We start from the raw sequence: 19,355 nt of genomic DNA, 5'->3' as shown, positions 1-19,355 counted from the left end.
GGCAATGTTGTTTACCTTGTTTACCTCTTTCACAAGAGGCTTTCAGTTGTCTTCAGTTGCTTAGAGTGAACTCTGCCATCCTTGAATCACTTTACAGTCTGAGACTCTTTCTACAAAGACATTAGGGTAACTCGCTCTGGGTGTTTAAAACTATGAAACATTACTATGGCTGTAGTGAGATTCAGTTGCAATACAGAACCCTACTGGCTTTCCCCAAGCCAGTATTGTACAGTGTCTTTACCTTTTCTACCTAAAGGCATTGCTTTCTGTCTACGTCATTATGATGAAAAAGTAACTACCATGTCTGATCCAAGAAGTACCTGAGCACTTCCCCTCTTCTTAAAAATCTTTGCTTAAAAATACAAATACTGTCAGGAAAATACACTCATTTTTGGTATTATCTTGTCTTGTAAAAGATGAGCTGTGTCGTTCAATTCGTAAGCAAGGTCTAACATAAAAGAGCCTGGCTTTATTTCTTCCTCTGGACTGCTGGGGTTTGAGTCACATCTACTGAATCTCTCAATTATTTTTGTGCTGGCTTTAGAGATGCCAAGGGATTCCTCCATACTCCACTGATGTGCTGGTTCTGAACTTCAAGCAACTCCAAGCACTGACAAGTTTAGCCTAACTGTATTTGAGGACACAGGATAAACTTTCAAAATTAGAAACAACGCAACATTGCGAGTATAATTAGAAAAAAACAACGTGAATAAAAGCCAAACCAACTGAGATGTTTATCCTTTAGGAAAAAAAGGATTTTAATGGGCTTAAAAAGATTTCTGTACAAAAACTGCTCAGTGACCAATATTTGCCTTTCCATGGTGACAGTACTTCTGACTATTGTTCTGTTCAGCAGCAACTCCCACAGGTCTCGTAACAAGGACTATCTCTTCGGCCAGTGGTGTCTGGAACCCCTACAAAAGAGAGTTACAGAAGATTTAACTCTTGCTTTACATTCACTCAAGATTGAAAAATCTATGCTAGCTTTCAATGATTCTTTTGAGAAAGGGTCATGATGAAGAACCTTTCTGCTTCTAAGGCTGCCCTTACATAGCATTGCTCTTTTTTGGCTAAATAATTCACAAGAATCAAGCCCAGGAAGCTACACAGTAAGTATATTCAGAACAAGAACATTCACATTTGGCAGTGCTGTTATTTGTCTTCCCAAGCTAGACAAATGTTCTCCTCACCTCTGCCTATCTTTGTGGCCAAAGAAAGCGACTCCCACATCTATTAACACAAACTTTTAGATCACTATTTCAAACCTTCCACCCAGAATTCTCCTTTATTTGCATTAAGCCTGACTAAGCCTTTTCTTTTTTCCTTTAAACTGACGTCAAGCTGTGAAAATAACATAAGTAAGTGTTATGCAACCGCTTCCCATAAAACGTGCTTAAGCTCCCACAGCAGCAGAGGACAATAGCTACGTTTTGCCCATGGCTCTGGGGCACAGGAGTAAAAACGCTCCACGCGTGATGAGAGGAGGCTGATGACACACCTGTCAGCCTTCCCTGCCAGGTAGGACATGCTTCGGTTTCCAGCTGACTGTTGAAGTTTGTTAGCTCCAGCAGATTTCTGCATGGAAGAAAAAAAAACAACACAGTGAGGTAGCTGCCAAATACAGTATATTCCACGTGATACGTGTCCTGTTAGGTCCCTCCTACTTCAAGGAACACTGCTTGTTTACACTCTGAGCTTTGTTTTAGGACTTCATGCACTCGCACTGAATGCACCTGAATAAATGCTGTTTTGCTGGTCTAACCACGACATGTGAGCCACGGTATCCGTTTACCCATCTATACAGAGCAATCCATACAGGTCTAAAACCTTCTCCCAAATTCACTGCTCAGTTGCTCCCCTCTGCCCCCCCTTTCTGAAACAAGTTTCAACCGACACAGCAGAGACTGCAGGAAACTGTATTTTACACACTATCAGGCATAAACCTGTTTTACTTCTAAAAAATATTTTTAATGAGTATCCAAGAGGCTTCCTGGTACCATTTGCCTTTCAATTAAATACAGAAGGCAGAAGGTACAGGAAAGAGGCTGAAATATGAGAAATGAGCTTCAGAACTTAATGAACACCTGAGCACCCAATGAGTTGACAGATGGGCACCTATTGCTTCATGCTTGAATGCCCACTGACATCATGCATCAGCACCCAAACGCTCCATACATGAGCACTGCGCAGGATATAGTAACCCAGGCCTGCCAGAGCGACCTGTGGGGAGAGGAGGGGGCAAGAACTGCCCCATGCTGGTCACAGGCAAGTGGAAGTGTTTCCCTAAATATGTATTTGGCTGTTCTTCTCTTCAATCTCCCAATCAGAAGTTTGTGTTAATTAGCAATTAATTAAATTACACACAAAAAATATCACTTGGTGGAGAATGCAGGCAACACCTGGACCTGCCAAGGCTTGGGGTGACTGGAGTGACTTTGAGATTTTGGAGAGTGCCTTGAATTTCGTACTGGGAATTTGTGGTGGTGTGCTGTGGTCTAAGCAGTGTGCCTGTTACGCAGGGGGGCGTAGCTGTGATCAGCGTATAAAAGGAAGAAACAACGGAAGAGTCTGTGGGGCTCTGAGAGAGCTCTTCCTGAATGGTAACAGGCTATAACACAAGGCGTGAATTTGTGATTGGAAGCTGCACCTCAGTACAAAGTGCTGTTAGAGAACATTCTGCAGATCCTGAAAAAGTCCGCTACCTTTCCCAACAACTCCCCACCTGGGTACACAATCATCAACATTTCCGTTCCTTCTTTCATGACATGTCTGTACCTTGCCTGTGTAAGCTTGTTTAGCGGGATCAAACTGTGCCGACTGCTTCGATTTGCTGCTTCCTATGGGAAAGAAGAGAGGAACTATCACTAAACATTTCCAGAAAGAACAGTACAATCCACGGTTTTCCTCTGATGATAAGGTGGTTTCACTGCAGTCTCCCATGCTGAAATCCAGAACAGTCTCTGAAGGGCATAAGAAGCCTCTGAATGGATGCTTATTACAAAGGAGTCAAATCTCCTTTGCCTCCTAGTTCCCTGGGTCCAATTAAACCAATGACTTTTCTCTGCAGAGCAGAGAAGCAAGCAGTGAACCCACAATCCCCTCAGCCAACTGTTTCGAGATTTTTGTTTCCAAACCAGAAAAAGAATGCTAAACTGTTGATTTCCCAGGTAAATTTCTTTCAATATTTCCCCACCGTAAGGTAAGTGCATTGGAAGTTTGTACTGCCTTGGCATCTGTGTTCACATACAGCCTTCTCAGCTCACAACATTTTCCACAGCCTGCAGCACTCTAGCAAGAGATCCAGATCTTACCCGCAAACACTTTGAAGTTGGACTTGCTGTAATCAAAGGGGGTAAACTGCTTCGGTGCTTCCAGCTCCTCTGGTTGCTGGGAGGCTCTTGGCCGTTTCTTCTCTTGTTTTGGCAATTCTGTTCCCGTTTCACTGATGACCCTCTCTCTCTTCTTATTAGCCTGTTCCTGCTGTGAAAGCAACCCATGGAATGGAAAAAAGAACAAGTTCAAGAGAATGAAACATCTCTGTGAAGGCATGAACACCAGCATGCAGGTGAACTGTCAGTGGACCCAGGCTCCAGTGACAGCTGGGGCTGTCTGTGGCAGTAATAGTGCAGGAAGAAAGCACCGTGTTCTTCTTTGGGTCTGAACTGCTCCCTCCCTGTCCTCAGAGCAGGGGCTTTTCAGGCAAAAAAACAAGTTGTCATTTCACAGGATCCTAGAGGCTGAGATCTGTTGTCACTGCACAGACAGATCTTGGGGAACCTAGGCAAGGAAGGAGCACTGAGGTGCAGCAGTGGAACACATTCCCTTCTGAAGACACGGAGGGATGCAAAGATTTGCACAGCGCAGCTGCTAGGGGCCTGCTGCTATACATAGGACAGAACCACAGACTGCCTGCCAATCAAGGCCGTCATTCGGGTCACCTGGAATCAGCTGCTTTCAACTCGGGCAATGTTTCAGAGTAATAGGGAGCTTGGGGTTTCATTCTGAACTATGTTAAGAAGATAAAAAAAGGCAAAGGCCGGAAGTATGGAATTCAGTGACATACCATAGCTTGCTGACGAACAGACACAATGTTTTCTGTAGCCTCTTTATATGCCTTCTGTGCCTGGTCACGATCAGCTAGGGAAACAAACAAGCATTACTGTAAAAAGCAGAAGTAAATTACACATGAGGTTCGAGAAATCTCTGTCAAACAATCTCATCCATTAGAAAATCCATCACCTAAGGTATTCTTATGACTGAGAAACAACCTAAATGTATTGTGAAAAAGCATGCTAGCCAACACATTGAGGAGCGGAGGAATGGCTTTACCTGACTGCTGGGCTGCTTTCTTTTTTATTTCTTCCTTGGACTCCTTCTGTACTTGTGTCTGACTCATCAACTTCCATCGATTGCTGATCTACGATGAAAAAAATTACCTGGGATCATTTTCTTTGAAGTTTTATGGCAAAAGGGAGTTTATAAACCTGCTACCACATGCTGGTCTTCATTAAGAAGTACAGAAGATCAAATTGGATTGTAAAAGAGATTAAGATCTGCTGCACCATGTAAAGTAAAACCATGTGCTTTAAAAGTTCTCGAGCTACAAACAAGCCCAATGAGAACAAAGGCAGATACAGGCTTCAGTAGTAGTTTGTAGCTTTGACAGACAGGGACTGCAGAGTGGAAGGTCTCCAATTCTAGGTTCTTTGAGGAATATGAATGCTATAGAAACAATGAACCACTGATTCAGAAACACATTAAGTTTCTCAAAACTTATTCTTTTTTCTAAAAAGAACTCAAGAAAAAAAATTGCTGAGGTTCCCAAAGGAAAATAATCTACTTGTTTCTTTTGTAGTACTTGGCAGGAAATTTTAAAATTAGTCTTACTTCATAAATTTTTGATGACGGATCAAACTTTGCAGACTGTGAGACATAGGCAGGATTCTGTTCTGAAGGTAAGTACTGTAGAGAGGAAAAAAAAATTTTTCTTTAAATACAGCATGTGACATTAGTGCTCATAAGCTCATTGCTACAATGCTACTTAAAATGTTCCACATCAAAGGGTTCATATTCAAGAAGCAAGAAGCATTCTACAGAAAGAGAATCTTTTGGAAAAAGTCATTACCACAGCTATAGCCAACGAAACATTAAAGAAAATACAACCAATCAACGTAAAAAAAACCACCACAAACCCAAAAAAATCAAACAAACCAACCCCAAACATACACCAGAAAACAGTTGTTTTGATACTACTTCCTAATAATCTGCCACTCCCAATCTCTAGCAAAGTATTCTATTGTTCTCGTTTCATTCATTAGAAGAGTAAAATCAGCTCACTAACTTCAGGCACAGAGATGAAAATGTGATGCAAATTAAAGAAACCTCAACCTCGATTAAAAAAAAGGAGAGGTCTGTTTACGACATAGAAAGACATATCTAAGAGGCAATTCAACATGTTTTGAAAACAAAACCACATGTTTATGCTTTCAAAGGGCAATCTCCCAATTCCAGTAAGAAAGCAGCAACTAATGCTATATCAAGATCTTTCATGTAGGCTGGAAAAACAGCTCAGAGCATCCTCCACACAGGGTGGTTTATCAGTACCATTACAAATACACACTGGGTTTTACCCAATTTTGAATTTGAATTTTACCATTCTAAATGGATTTTCAAAGGACTCCATTATACGTTGAGCTTTCTGCTGTGCAGTTGTTAAAACTTTCTCATTTCCGTCATCTTCATCGCATTCCTTAAAAAAAAAACAAAAAACAAAGAGAGAAGAGACATTAACATTAATTTTTAGCTTTGGCTACTGCCATTACAGGCACAGTATTTCTCACTTTATCTGAAACTCCAGTGATGGCAGTAATCCTCTGTAGAGGTTTAATTAATTTGCTGGCCTCCTCACCCAATTATCTTGGTTATGCCATATGCTTGACAGGAAGCTAGTACCTGCCAGTACCTATGCATGTCTTACCTTACTATTTCTTGCAACACTACTACACAGTTTTACCAGATTATTAAGTATGTTTTCCTATACTTAAAACACTGACAGTATCACAGACGTTGCTTACACTGAATATGCTGACAGTAGCAGTAGCAACGAGGCATGTTGACTCTGGCTGGCCACCCTGAATATTCATTGTTCTCTCACTGTCTGAAAAGAGAGAATCATGTTCCAAGACCGGTGCAGACTCTACATAAAAAAAAAAAAAATATTTTTTTATTAGATACTTGTATATTATACTGCTCTTTGTGTAACAAGATTCACTGAAAGTATCCTCAGTGCTGCTTATTTCCCCATATCAAAGCCATACCATGTCATTATTATCACAGTTTGTAGGTTAAGTCCAAATTACCCAATGCGGAGTTGTTCTGAAAATCATCCATAGGAATACGGGAACTGTCATGTGGTCCAAAGAAGGTATTCTCCAGCCTCTGCAGAAAGATTCACATTGCAAACACCATTAGTACACTATCCTATGAACCTGTATGTGTTTTCAGATACTGCACAGATACTTAAAGTTCAAAGAAAAGGGTGAAATTCAGAGACTGAGTATTTTTAGTATAACTCACCTGCCAGAGCACATTACATCTGGCATCAAAAGCGTATCTGTGCAAATACCCACAGGCTAACAGAGATGCTTTACTTCATAAACAGGAGAATAAATGAGGCAGCCTTAGAAACTCATCTGAGACTTCCCTTCTTAAAGATCTATCAATATAGGCTGACACACATGCAACTGCCCAGCATCTAGAGTGTTTGCTGATGAAGCCTTAAGTGCTGTTGTTGTGATGGTTTGTAAAATACCAATTTACAGCTGGTAATGTTACGAGTCTAGCACAGAAAATAAACATTAAGCTAAAGTAGAGGGACCTGTAAAATGGATTAGAATAAAGAATTTACTAGAAGGTAAAATTTTGCTATGTTTTTTTTTATTTGAGTTTAATGCTTGAGACATCAGGTAACAAATATTATGCAAACACTACCTCCGGGTTGGACAGAGGTGCCCTCTTCTTGACTGTCAAAGCAATCTCCGACTAGAATGGGAGAGAAACATAATCAGTTAACTGCACCTGATCTATTTCTTCTAGGTTAGCCTCCTCACTACGTTTTCAATACATTTATTACAAGCTAAAATTAATTTATTTCTTCTTTTGCTGCATATGGATGCATTTAAACGCCTCACACAGAAAGCACACGTTCATGCTCACAAATGGTTTTGTTTCATCAAAGGAAGAAGACCATACTAATATCTACATGCTGATGATGGGTTTTATCTAATGAATATAAGTGTTGGTTTGTTTGTTTGTTTGCTTCACCATAGTGGAAAAAGATTTATGAACCCATTTATACAGCCTACTAATTCCACAAGGTCCATTTCTTCCTCACACAGGTAAATGTGCAATGTAAGGATATGGCACTGTACGGGCAACTGCACCCCGTTCAAGTAGTGCCTGTTCTTGTCCTGCTCTAGCTTTCCAAGGAACTACACCATGTCTAAGCCAGTACACATCAGACAACAGATGGGCAGGAAAAATCTGCCATGTATCTTTCTGCTCCACTACAGAACACTATACTCAATTCAAGCAAACTTCAGCACACAACTCAGCACCACAGGTCACCATTTAGCTCTAGTACCTGGCTTATGGAAAGCAAGTGATGACTCTCTTGTGTGATACAAGCTACTCCTACCTTGAGAAGCGGCATCTCTCGGGCCTGCTGAATGAGAAGATGCAATTCATTAATCTGCTGGCGAACTAGTGGTGGGACTGGATTACAGCAAGCAATGATGCCCTGGGGTTCTCTAAAGAGAGATGAGAAAAATTCAGTGTGCTGTATTTATGGCTGATGTTAAGCATTTGCATTCAAAGGATGCGCAACCAGATATAACCACAGGCCTGACTGCGACAGGACAAGTTAGATTAATCTGTCAGAGTTCGTTCTCCAAGATGAAAATTTTTCTGTACTCAGTTTGTGCAGGTAAGGAGAAACTGTTAATGCAGCTCTCCACTCTTTTCTGTGGTCTGTCTGCCCTCATCTTCATTTTGTTCCTTGTTCAGCATTCCTCTATGGAAGCTGGCAGTGGACTTGCATTTAAGGATGCATTTTTATCATTCTCAAGCATGGAACGCTAGATGATGAGTGCCAAGTGTTTGAGGAAAATGTTGCATAAAAGTAGGTGTTGAAAGGGATCTGCCCCCACTCAGCTCCCTTTGAGAGCTGACAAAAACAGATGTTATAGGGGAACTCTTACTTGCTCTGTAATACTGTAGGAATCTCAGGGTGGGGTGGGGCAATGTGTGACATAACGCAATGCAAAGGAATGTGTTTTATTAGTGGAATAAAATCACAGAGATGTATATCCCAGAATTCTGGAGGCTTCTGAAGGAATACTGCAATTTATTTCTCTTGCAAACTGAAGAACTACAGAGAAAAGCAGTACTGTCAGCTGGAAGAAAGGGACCAACTGCAGAAGTAATTACACACTAGGAAACACCTTGCTGGGTATTAAAATCAAGTGAGACTCTTCAAGGATGAGCAAAACTTACTTGGGCAGCTCCTCTGCTATCTTCAATAACATATGATTTGGTAACACATATCTACAACACAAAGAAGCAGTGTGAATGTAAGTGAAAAATTACCTTCAAACTGCACAACTCTACCCCATTTCACAATGTCTGAAGAGATGAAATCATTTAAGAAGAAATTAAGCAGGGCAGATCTACACACCCAGAAGAATTTAGTGCTATCATAACAGGACTTCAGTTCTAAATGTAAAAAGTTGTCTGATTCAGTACACTAATTTCCATTATGTAACAGAATGGTCCCCTCTCGGGAATGGTTGCACAATCCAATAGACTCATTTAAGCCAGTATTCGTAACAAATAACTTCCTACCCTGTACTCTCATCCTCCTGACGTGCCGTCTTGTCTCTCCATGCAAACAGCAACCTAAATGCTGCTAGCTGCTGTGTGTTGAGATGTTTTTTCTGCCTCCTGTAGAGTTCAAGATAGGATTCATCTGAAAAGAGGGGCTTGATGTATTTCTGGATAGGAAAAAAAGAAACACTTGTGATCGGTTATCAAACCAGTGCTTTCTAGGCTGCCTTGCTTCATCAAGACAGAACGTCATGCAGATGTAAGGGGACTGAGTAAACTCAGGTATAATGTATCCTGGAGTTGGTACTTTCCACACATGCAATGTAATTGCCTCGTAATGCAACTCCACCAAGGCTTTGAAGTTTTAGGAATGTCCAGCAGAACTGGAAATGCACCATCTCCCTGGGGAAAGGCACACCTGAAAGCATCAGGAGGCCAAGGTGTGCCAGCATTTAAAAAATAGCAAGAGGGAATCTGAACCCAAGGATTTTGGCTAGCGAAACAAGTGACAGCATATAACAGTGTGAATTTATACAACTGATTTCAGTCATGCAGATATGGGGTGGGGGGGAGGCAGGGTACACGACACGACTGAAAATGAGTCTATGCAACAGATGTAGAAAGAGGCGAAGGACTTTATGCCCTAGTAAGCCCGTATTCTGATCCAGGTAATCCAACAAGCTGAAGCTTTACCTTCAGGCAGATGTCTCTGCTGCGTTGCCACACAATCTGGAGCTGAGTGGGCTGCTCGTTCCCTCTCTCCCATAGTGCCTCCCTCACTTTATCGTAAATGTAGAGTAAGTAGTGAGTGTCATCACGGGCATACTGAATCATTTCTTCTGGCAAAGGGCTAGAAAAAGAGCCAAAATTATACTAATGCATTTCAGTTGCCCCAAACAATCATCTTCCCTTTGCAGAGCACATTAGGGCAAACTGCATCGGAAGCATGCTAAGAACTAACATGGAAATTCTTCTGCTTCTGTCCTGAAGAACTTGTTGGGCAACAGCAGCAACATGCTGTGCAGTCTCCTATCCCGATGACATCTTGTTCAGATGCTGGATGCTGTGTAGCTAAGTCAGATGGCAGAACTGCCTGCTGTGGTATTTGTCACAACTTCTTTCTCTCTGCAGAGCCTACATAAACTAAATCTGGGACCTCTGTGGTGTGGAAAGTCCATCCCCACAGCCAGGCTCACTGCTCTAACTGCACACTGCTCTATCTACTTTGGGTGACTGATCGTTTTTGGGGGACTCTTGAGAAGACAAATACTGACTTTCTCTGTACCACTGCAGCGGTTCAGTGCTGTTCCTAAGCAGCAAGCTTCCAGGAGCTTTTTATTAAACAATCCTCCCTCATTTACCCCAAATAATTCAATTTCTGAAGAAACATATGAAAATGTAACACTCAGGAGAACTTCCAGCACTTCCAGATAAATGCTGTGCTTGTTCACTTTGAGATTAACCTACAACTGTGGGGCTTGCAACTAGAAATATGCTTCTGCCCTAAAATTCAAACAAGTGCTGCCTTGTAGCTGCAGCACATCTAAGGGGTCAGTTCTTACCGTATCCTCCAGTCAGCCAACTGGTACTGCTTGTCAGCATCCACATTGCAATACAGCTTCAGCAAGTGGTCCAAAGAGTGCTTGCCGAGATTGAGAAGACGAGCAGCTTGGTGAGTATCAAACATGTTCACCAAGTACAGGCCAAAGTCTTTCTGCAGCCATTCCACATCTGAATCAGCACCATGAAGGACCTTGAAAACCAAAAGAAATTGAGAATGATATGAAGAACATTTATTCTCTAGTCTGTTAGTGCTGTGGTTTCATATTCATGTGTCTTGGACCAGATTGCTTTTTTCTCTGACCTTCAGCATTAAGTGCAGGACAACTAAATGAGTGCGCTCAGCAAGTAATTTCCCTCTTGCATCAAGGAAACAGGCACATGAACAAATTATAATGAAAGCCAAGAGACCAAGACAGAGCATACAGTGTGCTTGCAATGACAATAAAGTTCAAACAATCAAAAAACCCCACAAGGAATTCTGGTGAATTTGGCAGCTGACCTTCACAATTGCAGGGTCTGTGAAAGTCTCATTGAGAATGTTCATGTCACTGCGCAACTCCAGCGTGTCAATAATGAAGTCTTCTGTTCGGGTGGAAATCTGCATCAGGCATGTCAAGCCCAGGAAGCTCCTGTAGGAATGGTGCTGAAAAACACAGGACAGAGATGTTACTTTCACCACAGAAATAATACTACGAAACATACAGCACCCCAAATGAAGGAAGGAACATTAACAGAGGACTTCTCAAAGCAAAAGACAACCAGATGAACAACTTTTCTCTTTGCAGGCACTAGCATGACAAAAAGCAGCACGGGCAGAATTTAAAAAAGATTAAATTCAGTACGAAATATGCAGCCGTTACTATCATTAAAATATTGCTAGTTTGATTCAGCCTCCTAGACAATATCTGATAGCTTAGAACGACAAAGTAAATACATATAAAAGAACACTAATAGCAGAATAAAGAGAAGACTCAAAACCAGGAAGAACATAATGGTCTCTTAGGCTTTAACAGCATACACAACAGCATAACTTTTAAACAAAAAAGGCAAATTAATTACCTCTAAGTCCAGGGCAAATTCTTTACAGTTCATAAGCTTTTCATTCAGTTCTACCAGCTCATCCAGTGTGGTGACAAAATGACAGGGTGTTTCCTTGATGGGCCTGTACATCTGGCAGAGCAAATTATTAGGAACGGTATGTTCTCTGTCAATTCCCACCCCTGACCTCCACCATCAATTCTAAAATTTGTCAATTATGGCCAGCTGCAAACTTACTGCATCTGCTAGCAAATTAATGAGGGCACCAACCTGGGGCTCTGGTTTCTTGAGAACTCCATCTGGTGGAGAAAAATGCTCCAGTTCGTACTGGTAAGGGTGAGCAAACCTGTGGAAATTAGGAAAATAGGCACGGACTAAACTTCAGTCATCTTTATGAAGCCAGTGCACAGAGACTTTGAGAGCTCTGGTAGTTTCCACAGCGAGTAGAAATTTTGTCTCTTGTTAAGGACAGGTTTAAAATAACTGCAGTTGACTAAAGCGAATCACACGCAACGCAGTGTGCAGACACAGACACATGCAGAGCTGTTACACATAAATGCCATCAGCACAAAGGGACCGTAGAAGTGCATGTTCATCAATGCACTCCAAGCACCTTGCTGTCAGTTTAATTTCTTACATGTCTTGCTCAGTTTGCTGCGTCCTCTGCTGGTGTATGAAGTCTGCCAAAGCAGCTGGTACATCCAAGTCTTCAGGGCGCTCCTTTCGTTCCCGTCCACTTTTTGTGAGGGCTGAACAACCAATATGGAACAACTGGACTGGGTCCCACACACAACATTCTCTGCCTACTACTACTCTCTCCCCTCCACCCATCACAGGATCCCATTAAAATCACGAGCTATCAAAAACTTAGTAATTTAGACCTGCAGCTTTAGCTGCCAACAAGATTTCTGTCTACGCCTCCAATGACAGTTCAGTTACTAGGTTTTATCAGGCTGTCGTTAAGTGAGTTGCAAGGTGGTTCTGCTGAGAGCTTGGAAGGAGATTGAAAAATCTTCAGAAAAATCTTTCAATCGTTCCCACGTACTAAAGCACAACCCACATCAGTGCAGACCATGGATGAGTCATCGTCAGCAGCGACAAGTTGTCGAGACAGGATATTTCACTGGCAGCTTTGATAAAGCAGCCAAACCAAATCCAGATCTAACCCTACACCTGCTGCTCTTAAGTAATTAGAAAGAGTTATCTGTAAAACCAGCCAGACTAACAGACCAGTCAACACAACTCCTGGTGCCAGGGGAACTCTCACCATGGACGTTCAATGGCGGCAAAGAGAAGCAGCAGAATACCTGTTTAGAACAGGTTAATTACTGTATACCAACAAAAATACACTATATGTTGACCGACCCTTATGCTGCACATATATAAACAACAGAGCCACGAAGCTTACTTCATCTGAATGGTCAACATCTGCTGTTACTCTTTTTTACAGTCAATGATTCCTCTCCTGTATTGTGAAGACAGATTTGTGTCAAATGTTCCCAACAGATTACCAAACAAAAGGGAAACATCTTACCTTCAGGCAAAGGTTTTAAAGCATTTGGCTTGATAAAAAGTTTAGGTACAAAGGGAGTGTTGGAATTGTCAATCTTTTCCCGAAACTTAAGCTGTGGTCGAGAGATGTTCTTGGCATGAAGCAATCGGAAAGTTTCAGACTTGGTTCTTTTGTGGGATTCTCCTGCCTATTAAAAAGAAAGCAAACCACAAATAAAATTAATGTGACTTAACAGATGTCTAGAATCTCTTTTACTCAGGCTGACCCAATTTTCAGAGGAATAAAATTATGCCTCCAACTCAAAAGTGGGCCTGGCCACTCTTTTGCAGTAAGAGTTCTGAACCTAAGAATGAAAGTTCTTAGAATCAGGACTCCGAATTCCTAAGAACGAGTACAAGGAAAGCTGTTGTGTGCATTAAACTAAATTGGCAACTGAAAGCACACAGATTCCACAATCAAGTTTGTATAAAACAGAATGGAGTAAGAATGCACGAAAAAATCTGAGGAAACATTTAACCACTAAACTCCACTGGAAAATCTGTAGCATCAACGCTAGGACAAAAACTTATGACAGCACAGCAAACTGAGTGCAGAGGCCTCACCTTGCGGTTCCAGCTGGAAACAATAGTCTGTGGAAGCTGCAGCCCAGCAGGGAGGACTGGCTGCTGGTTTTTGTTCACTCCTGCTGCTTCATCCAGTAAAATACCCTAAATTCCAGAAAAAGAAAATTTACAGACCCATTCTCAGGTTACGATGCTATTATGCCAGGCTACATTTAGTCTCCTCACAGGTTACGTATTATCTTCACTACCTTTGGGCCACGACTTATCTGCTTTAGCTGCTGTGAACACTGGTCTAGTATGCAGAAAAGCTTTTTAAATAAAATGAAAAGTCATCAGATTACAGAAACACTAAACGTAATTGTAGAAGTGCTACCTCTGAGATTTATGTCATAAAAAAACCTGTGACAGCTGAATAGCTTACACAAACAGTATACAGGAATAATTTGCTCACCACTCTTTCAAGAATGACGTCATTGGAGTCAACCAGCATATCAAATTTATCTTCCAGCTCTGTTACTTTGCTGCGATCTTTCATGTGGCTGCGGCAGCCATGGTATTGCATCACCCTGCTCATGCTTGCAAGGGAACAGCACAGATATTAGCAACTTAAATGAACGCTAAACCATCCAATTCATTCCAACTTTCTGTATCTTAGAAGTTTGAAAATTGAGAAAATGCAGTACTTGTATATAATGTTGAGTGAGCAGCGAATAGAAAAAACACCTATACAGTGCTGTTATAATGAATTTCTTTGGAATCATCCGACTTTCTAAACAGATCGCCTAGTATGTTTTTATCAGCCTCTGCTCACTCCATAGTTCTTTACCTAAACCATTATGAAAAATATTCTGTAAACTTGTTATTTAAACTGCGAACCGCTAGAAGAGTAGCTAAAATTTGTAAGTGACATAAAGCATCCTTTTATCTCCAACCGGCCTGGAGTTTCCAAAGGGGGACGCTATGCTCTGTTTCGGTTTGGAGGCTACTGCCAGCGGCACAGACTCAGACGCACCCTTACCAGTGGAGGAGGCGGTGGCCCTGCGTTTCGCAGTAGGCGCGGAAGCCAGGGAAGCTTCGGTAGAAGTCGTACTCGTCGCCAGGCCGGGGGAGCCCATTGGACGCCTTTGTTGCTGCCACCACCGTGCCCAGAGCGTACTGTGCAAGAACACCGTTACCAAAGAACAGCGCTGTCAGCGCCTTCCCAGGTTATTCCATTTACCCAGGGGGCTACCTGACAGAAACGCACCGCGCCGAGCCTGCCTGAGGCACGACTAGCCCTAAGACCTGTTACCCTCGGGGTTTTTCACACAACTAAGTTCACGACATCTTGCTATAATTCCTTTAAAGTGACACAAGTGTAAGACAACGGGCTCCCAACGCTCGTTTTGGTACTTAAGGCAGGACACAACGCTCGCTGGAGCCGCAGGCACGCAGACGGCTGCTGTGGTACGTTTACGACACAGACTGCGGGGCAGCCCCACAGCCCCCGAGGACGGGACTACAGCTCCCAGCATGCCCCGCGGCCCCCTCGCGCGCAAACCGCCCGGCCGCCACAGCCCGAGCCGCGCAGTGCACGCCGGGACCCGTAGTGCACAGCACCCGCCCCGCTCCCCCCCGCCCCACACCTTGACGAAGGCGTCGGCGTCATCGAAACCGGGCAGCGCCGCCTCCCCGCGCTTCGCCTCCGGCTCCGGCTCCCCGGCCCGGTCCGCCGGACCGCCGCTCCCCTCCCGGGCCGCCAAGCTCCCGGCCGCCGCCGCCGCCGCATCGCTCCCCCCGTCAACGGCGGCCGCCATCTTGCCCCCGCAGCCACGCGACGTTGAGGAGCTCTCGCGACAGCGACGGCGGGCGGGAAGGAGGCGGGAGTGTGGGGGGGTGCGCATGCGCAACGGGGAGGCGGCGCCTGGGCTCCGCTGTGGCGCCCCCTGGCGGGAAGCGGAGGGGGGGCGGGCACTCAGGGGCCCTCAGCGCCCCTCAGGAGGAAGGGGGCGATCCCCGGGGACCCTTCTTCCCACAAGTGACAGCCACCACTTTAATTCTGTCTCCAGCTGCTGGCGAAAGGGAAATCTAGCCAACCACCTGACCTGCTGCAGAAACGGTCCTTCCAGGAAACTTTTTCTTTTAGAAAAAAAATCTTCCTCTGCTTCCCCGTCTTTGCCTAAAAGGTTCTTGGGAATAAACAAGAACAGTCATATGTTTCTAGGTTTTGGTGTAATTTATTGGCACAAAAATATTCAAATACAACATGGCATCTAAACATGGCTACTCTGTTGTATTTTGTGCATTGTTTTTAATATGTTTTATTCATAAATCATAACTTTATCTTCACCCTCACATTTAATAACCATTATTTTCTGTTTCAAGTTAGGACCAGCTCTCCCCCTTCTGCCTCCTATGCTAATTATTAACTTGCCCTAGTTATTTCCTGATACTGCTTTTTAATCCGGAGGCTGTGCGAAGCTCCCAAGTGGTATTTCATTTATACCCTGCACCCAGTTTGCCACCAATCAGTCTGCACAGAGGCACCCGATTTTGCTCAGCTCAAGGTCTTAAATTCTTAGGTCTGCACCAAAATCCTGTTCTAGTCTGAGACACGACTCCTGCACTAATGTAATAAGCAGATAAACAGTTTTCAATTTGGGGATAAGAATCTAGTTTGAAAACAAGGTAACAGGATGAAACAAATTCTGCTTCTCTTCCCTCTCCACTTATCTAGCACAGCCCCAGAACAAAATGAAGCCTCCTGCACAACTGCATCGAGCTCACTGCAGTCACATCAATACGACTGATAAGGGCAGTAATTAATCTCCAAATGACTTAGTTACATTGCTAAATAAGTCAAAACCCGTATATAGTTATATTCAATGGATCACCAGTTCCCCAAAGACCAAGTGGAGCCATAGACATCTGCGGTACAATCAGTCTTCACTGTCCTGGAAACCCAAATCAAGTGTTGTGTTTCAGACAGCTTGTGTTTTTCCAACAGCAGCTATAAATTGGCTTAAACCAACTTTTAATATACAATAACTCTTTACATTTACATTTCAAAATATTTGACAAAGGCTGTATATCAGTCCAACGTTCAGTTTGTGTTTGTAGAAGAACAAATTGGAGTGCAAAAGCCTCCAGAATAAAAGGCTGTGGATACTTTGGAATCTTCTGTTACCAGAAAGGACACCTAAAGAAAACAAAGATAGTGTAGTAATGCTGACTTGCATACAGTTTCACAAAGGCAACACTGAGAAGGACTGAGATTGCCAAAGTACCTTTTTAAAGACATATTGTAGAAAAAGTTGACAAGCAATCCCCATGCTTCTTTCCAAACTAATGCTTAAAAAAACTAAAAAGGTCTGTTCCTTAAGCACAGTCCAACATTAACTCTCTCTCAAATGATTTAGCTAAGTATCTGTCATTTTACGCTTTCTTCAGAATATGTGGTTCTTTGCTGTAATCAGTGACCAACACAAGCCTTATTTCAAACACTTAAAATATTCAGGCTGACTGCAGTTGAAATGTCCTAAAATCCCCATCACTACTTAAACAAAAAATTTACTTTCTTTTGGTGGACTGTCTATGGGATGTCTGTCATAAGCTTGCAAATTTTGCTAGAGCAGATGCAACATGTCAGAAGGCTCTAACACATCACTAAGTACACAAGAAGTGATATTTTTGTTGGCTGTTCTCTACTCATGTTATTCGTTCCAGAGAAGATTTTTGCAAGGTTAGCTAAATGACAAACTCACCATCCAATGTAGCACTGGCACAGATTCTCATGAGAAGTAGCTTGCTTAATGAGTAATTCTACTTGTGTGGGTACATCAAGAGTTTCATCATGAGAGAAGTCTCGACCTGTGAAATTAAGGTATGATAAAACATAAATGGAAGTCACAGGTCACAAACATAAATTGCTTCTGGGTGGCAAGTTAAGGACTGATGGGACTTTTACTACCCTTCCCTTATTGTATATAAAATACAAAAATTTCCAAAGATGGAGAACATCTAAAGGCAGAGAGTCCTGTTTTTGACATTGTGGTTTCTTCCTTTCATCTTCTTCAAATAACAGATTTAAAGAAGTGTTTTCCAACAACAGGTGGCTTTCTAGTAGCTGGAATCCTAGTCCCAATCACTTCAAGTGCATTAATTGGCAGGTGGAGAGTATTTTCACATAGAACTTTGAAAGCCTGAAATTTTTACAACTGAACGCTGCCAACTATAAAGCAGGACAGTAGACATTTGACTTCCATCAACAACCTATGATGTTTAAAATATGAAGTCTGTTTAACTACAATCAGGACTGTACTTTTCAAATCAGGCTAATTTCTTCCTAAATGCAGGCAGCAGCACATTAGGCATTAGACAAAACAAAACAAACAAAAAAACTCCAAGAAAACAGGCAGTTAATCAGAATATGTTAAATTAAAGCATTAACACAAAATATGAACACTAAAAGTAGCACAGATCCATCTTATCAGATTTTATGTGCATCTCACATAAACATAAATACATGCTCACCAGTGAGTTTATCTCGAACCCTGTTGATAATTTGAATTGCTTTCTTATTTAGAGCTTCCGGCTTCACTAGACCGTCTCCTACTACAAGACAGAAGTTAAAACAAAACCCGAAGAATTAGGACTTCATCTAAACAATAAATACATTCCCCCTACTGTTACATCTGCCCTTCCCAAATACCATTCTGAGAGCTAACAAACCCAAATACCAGTCCATTTTCTGTCACCATTTTTGGAATTGAGAACAGGTAATTATATTCCTTATCTATGCTGACGAGGAACTGTATGTGTCCTATCTCAGGTGACTGTATCAGGATCAAGGTGAAATTTCCATATTTAAGAACAATTTCTGCATCAGTGTGAAAACTTTAAAGAAACTTACTGAAGGAATGGATGGATTCAGGCACTGTGGTCCCAGTTTTCTTATGGGCTGTCTCACCCAGTTCCACACTGTCCAACATTTCTTTTGATAAAAACATGAAAACAAAAACACAAACTTAAAACTCAAATGCAGGTAAAGTAACATTCTTTTGGACACATTAATAAAACTGTTTTACCAGCTCCTTCAAAAAGATCAAAGAGTGACAAAGCACATTACACACATCTATTGCTAACAGAAATGTATCACAGGAGCAAACATTGTTTTTCCCCTGCTAATATACCCAAAGGCCTGATCCAACTTTTAGGAACATTTTGTATAAGTGTACTTGAAAGATACTTCGAAGTGATACACAATTAATTTAAAACTACATCAAAAATGTTTATCTATAAAACACTCCATATGAAATGCTGTCACTATTCTGTAGTCCAAAAGCAAACTCCTAAGATTCAGTGTAATAAATCTTCAACACCCAGGTGACTACTTGCCAAGTTTTGCACGCTAAAATTTGTTAGCTAAGTAAATAACTATCAGATGTCAATTATTCCTTGGATTACATCAGTTCATATGCTCCAGAAGGGTGTTAATGTAACTGTAAAAGAGCGTCTGCTCTTTGAGCCAAAGTACTGAACTCGCCACTTCCAGTCCAAAAGCTAATGACAATAAGCTCTTTGTCTACTTTTGAAAAGAAAGAAGACTTAAAATATCTTCCCAGCCTTGTACACTGTTAAAAAAGTGCTCCAAACATTTACGATACACAACATTGTTTTTACTCACCTACTGACTGACTGGCTGAGTAGGAGTCTGTTCTTGTTCGTGAGCGCTTATTGCCCTTTGTATTTGCTGCAATAAAATAAAGGGTTGAAAAGTATCAACTGGGATTTGAGTGTTTTGCAGCAAATTTGTG

General features: G+C 42.0%; 2 protein-coding genes across 6 annotated transcripts in view; both read right to left on the bottom strand.

The window, feature by feature from the left end:
- Positions 1 to 726: 726 nt before the first annotated feature.
- On the bottom strand, positions 727 to 15,391 carry EXOSC10 (exosome component 10). Of its 2 annotated transcripts, none has more exons than XM_048067433.2 (25): positions 15,186 to 15,391; positions 14,579 to 14,715; positions 14,012 to 14,135; positions 13,600 to 13,704; positions 13,019 to 13,184; positions 12,122 to 12,233; positions 11,755 to 11,830; positions 11,506 to 11,616; positions 10,946 to 11,089; positions 10,446 to 10,636; positions 9,577 to 9,733; positions 8,902 to 9,050; positions 8,554 to 8,604; positions 7,697 to 7,808; positions 6,991 to 7,041; positions 6,360 to 6,438; positions 6,075 to 6,196; positions 5,654 to 5,749; positions 4,888 to 4,962; positions 4,330 to 4,417; positions 4,064 to 4,137; positions 3,312 to 3,480; positions 2,776 to 2,837; positions 1,499 to 1,575; positions 727 to 914 (listed from the first exon to the last, which is right to left on the bottom strand). In XM_048067433.2, the coding sequence occupies exons 1-25, from the start codon at positions 15,354 to 15,356 to the stop codon at positions 884 to 886; spliced, it is 2,730 nt and encodes a 909-aa protein (XP_047923390.2). In that variant the 5' UTR covers positions 15,357 to 15,391; the 3' UTR covers positions 727 to 883. The 2 variants fall into 2 exon arrangements, with proteins under 2 accessions (XP_047923390.2, XP_047923391.2); XM_048067434.2 differs by having other exon boundaries at positions 6,075 to 6,157.
- Positions 15,392 to 15,756: 365 nt separating this feature from the next.
- Positions 15,757 to 19,355, bottom strand: part of MTOR (mechanistic target of rapamycin kinase) — a 65,770-nt gene continuing 62,171 nt past the window's right edge. For all 4 annotated transcript variants that reach the window (XM_066982066.1, XM_066982067.1, XM_048067426.2 and 1 more), the window contains 5 exons: positions 19,226 to 19,291; positions 18,452 to 18,532; positions 18,073 to 18,153; positions 17,304 to 17,409; positions 15,757 to 16,738 (listed from right to left, as the gene is read on the bottom strand). In XM_066982066.1, the coding sequence (XP_066838167.1) occupies positions 16,723 to 16,738; positions 17,304 to 17,409; positions 18,073 to 18,153; positions 18,452 to 18,532; positions 19,226 to 19,291 (350 nt within the window). In that variant the 3' untranslated portion in view covers positions 15,757 to 16,722. The remainder of the gene's footprint in view (positions 16,739 to 17,303; positions 17,410 to 18,072; positions 18,154 to 18,451; positions 18,533 to 19,225; positions 19,292 to 19,355) is intronic.

The sequence above is a fragment of the Anser cygnoides genome, chromosome 23 (assembly GCF_040182565.1).
Source record: "Anser cygnoides isolate HZ-2024a breed goose chromosome 23, Taihu_goose_T2T_genome, whole genome shotgun sequence".
In the NCBI taxonomy this organism is placed as follows: Eukaryota; Metazoa; Chordata; class Aves; order Anseriformes; family Anatidae; genus Anser; species Anser cygnoides.
This window is presented reverse-complemented; position numbering and strand designations above follow the sequence as displayed.

What these genes read in the sequence shown, in the direction of transcription:
- EXOSC10 (XM_048067433.2), bottom strand. Translation starts at nt 15,356, where the DNA reads ATGGCGGCCGCCGTTGACGGGGGGAGCGATGCGGCGGCGGCGGCGGCC. An exon ending in ACGCCGACGCCTTCGTCAAG is followed by an intron (nt 14,716 to 15,185) that starts GTGTGGGGCGGG and finishes GTTCTTGCACAG; the next exon opens with TACGCTCTGGGCACGGTGGT. An exon ending in TCAAGAAACCAGAGCCCCAG is followed by an intron (nt 11,617 to 11,754) that starts GTTGGTGCCCTC and finishes TTGCTCTGCCAG; the next exon opens with ATGTACAGGCCCATCAAGGA.